The 8,849-nt window shown below is 31.1% G+C and overlaps 1 protein-coding gene across 1 annotated transcript; it reads left to right on the top strand.

Moving 5' to 3' along the window:
- The first annotated feature begins 1,981 nt into the window (after positions 1-1,981).
- On the top strand, positions 1,982-4,191 carry LOC104881329 (uncharacterized). Its single transcript, XM_019224119.2, has 2 exons — positions 1,982-2,189; positions 2,681-4,191. The coding sequence occupies exons 1-2, from the start codon at positions 1,982-1,984 to the stop codon at positions 4,189-4,191; spliced, it is 1,719 nt and encodes a 572-aa protein (XP_019079664.2).
- The last annotated feature ends 4,658 nt before the right edge of the window (positions 4,192-8,849 follow it).

Here is an 8,849-nt window from a genome sequence, read left to right as displayed (position 1 = left end):
TTAAGACTTTTTGACATGATTGAAGAAAAAATGTTCTCAGTTGTTTCATGCTTGTTTGAGACCACTTTGTTTGTGTATTTATAAACATATTTGGATTGTCATTGAAAATCGAAATCCCCTTTGTACGAGACCACTTTGTCTTTTATTATGAATTTGTTAAAGAATTAAGATCACTATATTTTTGTTATAAATTTGTTACCTTTTTGTATAAGTATTATTTTGGTATGATGAGTCGAATGCCTAGTAGTTTGAAGGTTGTGTAAAAGAACCATTATTTCAGTTATAAAGTATAAGCACAATACAAATGCAATATAGTTACAATGAAAAAATATTAACATTATGATACATTACAAAATACCAAAATGACAAAATATTGAATTATTTTTTACTGATTTGGCATTTCTAGGCTATCATGTTGTATTCCTATCATAAAGCATCCTTGTAAGCCAAAATTATAAAAAAAAAACAACAACAAAAATACACTATTGTAATTTCAATACATGAAGTTGTTGATGATAATCCAATGATGGATAAAAAAATCTATAAAATTAATTTTTTTTATATAAAAATATAGAGGTATAATAAAAATATAGTACAATTACAATACAAATACAATAACATTACGATACATTACGATAAGGTAAAATTTTGAAATGTCAAATTTCTTATGAAACTGGGCAATTATGGGTTCTTTGGCATATCCCTAACATATATAATATACAACAAATATTGTTATTTATTATATAAAATATGTCTCTCAATTGATTATAATTTTCATTTGTTTATTTTGTATTCGTTGTTCAATTTTCATTGATTGTAATATTGTGAAATAGTTGTTGATGATAATCTAATGATGGATAAAAAAAAAAATCTATAAAATTAATTTTTTTTATATAAAAATATAGAAGTATAATAAAAATACAGTACAATTACAATACAAATACAATAACATTACGATAAGGTAAAATTTTGAAAATGTCAAATTTCTTATGAAACTGGGCAATTATGGGTTCTTTGGCATATCCCTAACATGTATAATATACAACAAATATTGTTATTTATTATATAAAATATGTCTCTCAATTGATTATAATTTTCATTTGTTTATTTTGTATTCGTTGTTCAATTTTCATTGATTGTAATATTGTGAAATAGTTGTTGATGATAATCCAATGATGGATAAAAAAAAATCTATAAAATTAATTTTTTTTATATAAAAATATAGAGGTATAATAAAAATACAGTACAATTACAATACAAATACAATAACATTACGATACATTATGATAAGGTAAAATTTTGAAAATGTCAAATTTCTTATGAAACTGGGCAATTATGGGTTCTTTGGCATATCCCTAACATGTATAATATACAACAAATATTGTTATTTATTATATAAAATATGTCTCTCAATTGATTATAATTTTCATTTGTTTATTTTGTATTCGTTGTTCAATTTTCATTGATTGTAATATTGTGAAATAGTTGTTGATGATAATCCAATGATGGATAAAAAAAAATCTATAAAATTAATTTTTTTTATATAAAAATATAGAGGTATAATAAAAATACAGTACAATTACAATACAAATACAATAACATTACGATACATTACGATAAGGTAAAATTTTGAAAATGTCAAATTTCTTATGAAACTGGGCAATTATGGGTTCTTTGGCATATCCCTAACATGTATAATATACAACAAATATTGTTATTTATTATATAAAATATGTCTCTCAATTGATTATAATTTTCATTTGTTTATTTTGTATTCGTTGTTCAATTTTCATTGATTGTAATATTGTGAAATAGATTGATTTGATTGTCGGTGAAAGAAGACGTACTTCTGAATTGGTAAATCGACTTGGAAAATTCCATTTATGGCTACCTTCATGAAGGAGGGGAGATTGTACCTAAGGAGGATAAACAAATACAATACAAGGGTGGACAACAAAAAGGCATGTACATTGGACAAAGGATGTCATATGCTGAATTTGTTTCAAAGGCATGTGAACGGTTGGATATTAATTCAAATGGATATACATTTCATTACACCCTTGAGTTTGATCCATCTGCACTTCAACAGTTGGATGATGATGAGGACATGCATATGATGTTATCCCATAGTTATGATTATGCTCGTATTTATGTATTAAAACGGACTCGAAGAGTAGAAGTTGAAGGAGGTATAGTCAATGTGCAAAATGATTGTTGGTAGGTGATATATCTTGTATTAGTTGTCATTAATTCCATGATGCAAAGTGGTTATAATATTAATTAACTGAGTATGCTATAATATGCAGTCACAATAGTACGGAGGAAACACACAATTCAGTTGCATCATGTCAAGCAAACAATGAGTCTAATTTAGGACTTTCTCAAGGCTTCATGTCCAGATGTGCAGAAACTGAAGTTATGCCACATGATTTAAGTCTTTGTCCTCAACCTATTATTGGGAGTGGGCATAGTTTTCCTAATGCAGATGAATTTAGAAATGCATTATATACGATGTCATTAGTTGGTAGATTTCAATACAAATTCAAAAAGAACTCTCCAAAGCGAATATCTGTGTGCTGTTTAGTGGATGGGTGCCCTTGGAGAATAACTGCTAATTCAGTAGGCACTACCAAAATTTTGAAGGTTAACATCTTCATTGATGTACACAATCATTGTGCAGATGTTGAGTGTTCAAGCCAACCTTCAATGCGGGGAAGGAGAGGTGCTCGTATCATAGAGCAAGTAATAAGGGCAACCCCTGAGTATTTGCCCCGTCAAATTTGCAAAGACTTCAGGAGTCGGTATGGTGTTTCATTGAGTTATAAGCAAGCTTGGACATACAAAGAAATGGCAAAAGAGAGAATATATGGTCTTCCAGAAAACTCATATATGTTGTTGCCATGGTTATGTCAGAGATTGGTAGACATTAATCCAGGGACGATTGCTGAATATAGCAGACAAGATGGGCATTTTTGGCAATTGTTCATTGCACATTCTTTTTCAATTCAGTTTTTAATGGGTTGTCGACCTGTTATTGCAATTGACTCAACTCATTTGAGTGGACCGTATAGGGGCTCTTTATTTTCTGCAACAGCTTATGATGCTGATGATGGCATGTTCCCAATTGCATTTGGTGTGGTAAGTTCTGAAAACTATGAGGATTGGCTATGGTTTTTGCAGAAATTGAAGGGCATACTTCAAGATAAAGAGGTAGTCATAATATCAGATAGGCATCAAGCAATCCTTCGTAGTGTTTCTCAACTTTTTGGAGTAGAAAATCATGCATATTGTTATCGTCATGTGAAAGAGAATTTTAGTAGCTATGTGACGAAACATATTATGAAGGGAAAAAAATGTAAAATGGATGCATTGTTGCTACTTGATAATGTTGCGTATGCTAGGTTGGATGATGATTATGTTGTAGCCATGGAAAAATTAAAGACATATAGTGACCTAGCGAAGTGGGTTGAAGAGAACAGTCCACAACATTGGGCAATGTCAAAGTTTGCCAAAAAACGATGGGATAAGATGACAACTAATCTTGCTGAATCATTCAATGCTTGGCTGAAGGAGGAACGTCATTACACAATTTTCAACTTAGTAATGACACATATGGATAAGTTTGCTCATCTAGCATGTGCTCATATGGGTTCTACAGAAAATTGGAAAGCTGCAGTTGGCCCAAAGACCGAGGAAAAGTTGTTGGAAAACATTATAAAGAGTGGGTCATTGCCTGTATATCCCTATGTTGGTGGTGTGTTTAAGGTATTCAATATGAAAGTATATGTAGACGTGAATTTGAGAGAGCGTACATGTACTTGTAAGGCTTGGCAAATGGCCGGAATACCTTGTGAGCATGCATGTGCAGCAATACGCCAGATGAAACAAGATGTTTATGAATATGTTGACTCATATTTCAAGCTTCCAATGCAACAGTTGATATATTTTGGACACTTCAATTCAATTCCAAATCACAACATGCCTATAGTTGATGTTGATGGATGTGTTCGTGATGCTCAAGGTCGCTTATATCCTTCACTTAAACCTCCATGCTCAAAACGACCACCTGGAAGGCCTCGACACCGTCGAATAGAGTCTCAATTTAGTTCAAAAAGGCTTATCTTCTATTCACGATGTCAAGTTGCAGGCCATAATCGAGCTTCATGCAAAAATCCATTACCCGCTCCATGATTCTAATGTTATGCTTGTTTAGTGACATGCTACTTTTTTTCTTATTTTGATTGTGATGATATGTGTGGTTTATGAAATTAGAATCTGTAAGAATTTGTTTTGGAACTTACTTATTTACTTGATTGTCATGACAAAGATGTTTGTATTACATATGCCACTATTTTAGACTTATGATCTTATCATTATTTAGGGTGGTTTGTAACCATGTTTTTAATGTTATTTTGAAGATCATTATTGACTTTGTACATGTTCATTACATTTGTTTAACTTGTTTTCCATTGAAATACAAGTTACATCATGGCATCTTCAAGTGCTTCATTTAGAAATATAAGAGGTAATACTAGAAATGGTGAATATCTACTTTATCATAATTGTATGTAAATGTTCACCCAGACAGAGGGTGGCTGTTAGAATCTCTGAATCAAAGGATAACCCAAATAGGTTATATTATTGTTGTCAATATGCAAATACTAGAGATGACTGTCATTTCTTTAAATGGGCATTCCCGGAAGGAAATGGTGATGGCAACACCTACCAAGAACCAGAAGAGGTTGTTCAAAGAAGAATGTATGGCGTGGATGAAGATTTTAAACATATTTTAACAAGAATTGAGTTCATGCAGAAAGTAATTGTAGTAGGACTACTTTTATTTTTTGTTCTATGTTTGAAAATTGCTTAATCATACACTTACTTCATGTCTATTAAGTTTTGGATTATATATGTAATGCTTAATTGTAATGTACTTTGATGTATTTGTATTTGGAGTTATTTATAATAGGTTATTTATCTCCATTATGTGGACTTGTATTAGATTTTTAATTATAATAGTTAACAGCTTTGCCTACATTTTTAATTACATTTACAACATAAATTCACTAACATTACGATAAAAAAACACTAACTGTATGATAAATTACAACATAAACTAACAATGCAATATTTTGACTAAATAAAGTCCAATTTCTTGGGTTGATTACCAATTTCTTATATATAATGGTTCAATAATTTTAATTTTTTTTTTTTTGTAACCTTAAATTAGTTTGGCAAATGATTAGTTGACAGTGCAATGCCTACAGTTATCAATGTATTGCTGTGAACACCACTTTGTCCGGCTCTCGTGGAGCCATTTTTATTGTTGATTTGTCAGTTCATTGATGGGTATAGCTAGAACAAATTTATGGGCTTAATTTTTGGGAACAAGCATAGTATAAAAATGCAGGTGCATAGGTATAATTTTGGGACTGCTGGGGAAAGAAAAGATAGAGATCTCCGAAAAAAGGGATAAGATTTTGTTTTGATTTTATAAAACAGTTTTTAAAAGTAATTTTTGAAAAATCATTATGTTTTATAAAATAAAAATCACTTTGAAACTTAAAATATTTTAAACTTATTTTCTATATTTTTAAATGGATTTTAAAAATAACTTTTATATATAATGATTTACTTTTAATTATTCTTTATATTTATACCATTATTTTTCAAGAATATATATTTTTCCTTTTTAAGAACAAAAAAAAAACCTTTTTTTAGTTATTTGAAATATATTTTTTAAAAACATAAAATTATTTTTTAAAATAGTTATCAAACAAAGTTTAAGACCTTATTTGATATTTATTTTTGAAAATAATTTTTAAAAACAATTTTTTATAATAATTTTTTGAAAACTATTATCTATTATTTTATAAAACAAATATTTGTTTGTTTCTTTGTTTTTGAATGTATTTTAAAAATAATTTGTATATGTTATGTTTTATTTTTGATTTTTTTTATATTTGTATAATTATTTTTTAAAACAATTATGACAAGAGTAAGTAAAAATTAATTAAAAAATAAATTTTAAAAATACTTTATTTTTTCCTTTTAATTTTTTTCCTATTATCTTAATTTCAGATATATATATTTTCAAGAGAATAAAAATTAGTTTAAAAAATATTAACCAAACTGAGCTTAAATTATTTTTCCTCTACTAAGATAATTAGAAGACCCATCAAAACAAGTGAGTAAGTGAGTGATGGCGTTGATGAATGATGCCTACAGCAATTCAGAGAAATTTTCTGGAGACATTATCAGTTGTTCATAAAACATTAAAGTATATTGTTCACAAATTGAAATAATTGAGGCAAAAATCAGCTACATAAGAATATGCATTTGCATGTAGATAATATTGACAAGAATATTGTCCATCTCATGAGGGCAGACAGTACACAATGGATTTATTTAAGCTGGATCATATAACAAAACATCTTATGTTCATCCTCTAGTAACTCTATATACAGATTAAAACTGCAGCAGCACATATACCATACAATAATTACTGGTAGTGGGGCTTCTCCACTTGCCATGCAGTGTTATCAGGATAACAGGGAATTTCTTAGCCCTGTATAACCTGCAAGAACGTACTCCATAGTTTCCATTAGTCAACCCAAAAAGGGTTTCACAGATTACATGCCTAAACTGGAATATAATTTAAATATTAGTGATATCATAGCTAATCTAACAGGGAAGGTAATTGTAAAAGTTATTCTGAAACATTCTCTACCCCAAAATAACCTAATCATATCTCCTAGATTTTACGAGGATAAGGTGTACCACAGTTCACTATGTTACATGACCACTCTCCTCAACAAGCAGTGGCCTAATTTGAGAGACTACAGAATCAGGGGTACTGCAAGGCCTTTCATTGTCAGTTGGTGAGGACCAAGAACCCTTTATTGCCAGTAAATTTGGAAATGGAACTCCATCAGACTATAAAAAAATATCAACAACTATAAACCAAAAAAATTACAACATCACTGATCCATAGCCTGGTAGACATTTTCCCTGACTTCATTTTCTGGAGACATTATCAGTTGTGTTAGGAGTTTTTCCCTGTACTTGATGACCTTGTCCTGTACAAAATAGTATATAATATAATATTAAGAAAAATTAACGATAAAATATATATATATATAAGTCTCAGCCAGTGATGATATGTCTCAGTTTCTCCTCAAAAAGCAGCAGTTACAAGCTATGCTCGCAGCAGCTAAGACCCCTCAAGAGTTTCAGAAAATCCTTGATGAAGGAAGCTCAAGCTTTTCCCAAGAAAATTCTTATGCAGAGTCTGACGATTCTATGCAAATGAACAAATGAATTATGCCATGTGATTCAAAACAAAGAAGAGGGTTAGAAAATACAAAAGATATCCAACAAAGAAATTTAAAGAGAAGGAACCAGAAAACTTGTTAGTTCATCATAAGCTTAAAACCGACCATGTAGGCGGTGCAAAATGAAAACATAAACTTAAAAACAAAGCTTAATTAAAACCGACCATATAGGCGGTATCAGAACATAAAATAAAATAAAATAAAATGAAAAATAAAACTTAAAAAACCATCCATATAGGAGGTAATCAAAACATACTTATATTATACATAAGGAGAAATATCTTACAATGGATAAGGGGAGGAAAGCTTGAAGAAAGCTTGAAGGCTTGAAGGGGTTACATGATGAGAGAGAAAGAAGAGAGAAGGGAGAGAGAGAAAGAAGAGAGAAGGGAGAGCTTCAGCTTAAAATTGAACGTGCTTACAAATGAGGCCCGAGCCTCCTTAAATAGGCAAAAAGGAATCTTGAATAGTATCCATGAACAGGAGACCCGTGCTTGAATAGTGAATAGTGAATAGTGAATAGTAAGATTCACTTTTAAACCGAAAAACCCCGAAACACCCTTTTTCGGCTGAGAAGACATCTGGCAAGCTGCTTTATACTGTGAAGACACATGCTTGCTGCTTTTGGAACAGAAAACTGCAAAGCTTGTAAAATACTTTTGATGGAGGACAAAAGGCTGATGATTACTTAGATCTTCTTATGGGAGGAAGGATTCCTTCACAATCATCACCATTGTCTGGAAGGTAGCTTGTAGAATCGTCAGACTCTGCATAAGAATTTTCTTGGGAAAAGCTTGAGCTTCCTTCATCAAGGATTTTCTGAAACTCTTGAGGGGTCTTAGCTGCTGCGAGCATAGCTTGTAACTGCTACTTTTTGAGGAGAAACTGAGACATATCATCACTGGCTGAGACTTGTGAGGGGTTCTTGAGGAAATACTGCTTGACTGCCTCAGTAGATGCATCATTTTTCAATGCATCCCACCATTTAGTTTTAAAAGTCCTTCCCAGAGATGGAAAGACTGCTGATTCATCTGTAATAATAATATAGTCCCACTGGACTATCCAAGCCAGGCCAAAATTGCTGAAAAAGAATAGTAAAGGGGGAAAAGCTGAAAGTTCTCTGGGAATATTAAAAGAACTTCTGAATAGTTCAAAGCCATCCAGAATGGGCTTAGGAAGAATCTTAATAGTTGGACCATAATAAGTCCACCAACTGTAGAACCAAAATGGGAAAGAGGAAAGCTGATTCTTAGATGGAAAATAGAACATCCATGAATGATGGAAGTCCCTATTCTGGATTAGAAAAGCATTAAACCATGCTCTCTGATAATCCCAATAATTAAAAAATCTTGGCTTAGATGGTTCAGAAAATTCCCTAGAAAGATTAGGATTTCCACCTCATTGCTTGACTGTAAGGATCTTATAGATATGGCAGGTGGAGAATGCCAAGCCCATATTGCTGAATTTATCAGCGTTATGCTTAATCTTAACAGAACCAGTTTCTATAAGGACTGC

This window comes from Vitis vinifera, chromosome 13 (genome assembly GCF_030704535.1).
Source record: "Vitis vinifera cultivar Pinot Noir 40024 chromosome 13, ASM3070453v1".
In the NCBI taxonomy this organism is placed as follows: Eukaryota; Viridiplantae; Streptophyta; class Magnoliopsida; order Vitales; family Vitaceae; genus Vitis; species Vitis vinifera.
This window is presented reverse-complemented; position numbering and strand designations above follow the sequence as displayed.

What these genes read in the sequence shown, in the direction of transcription:
- LOC104881329 (XM_019224119.2), top strand. Translation starts at nt 1,982, where the DNA reads ATGTCATATGCTGAATTTGTTTCAAAGGCATGTGAACGGTTGGATATT. An exon ending in AAGAGTAGAAGTTGAAGGAG is followed by an intron (nt 2,190 to 2,680) that starts GTATAGTCAATG and finishes ATCATTGTGCAG; the next exon opens with ATGTTGAGTGTTCAAGCCAA.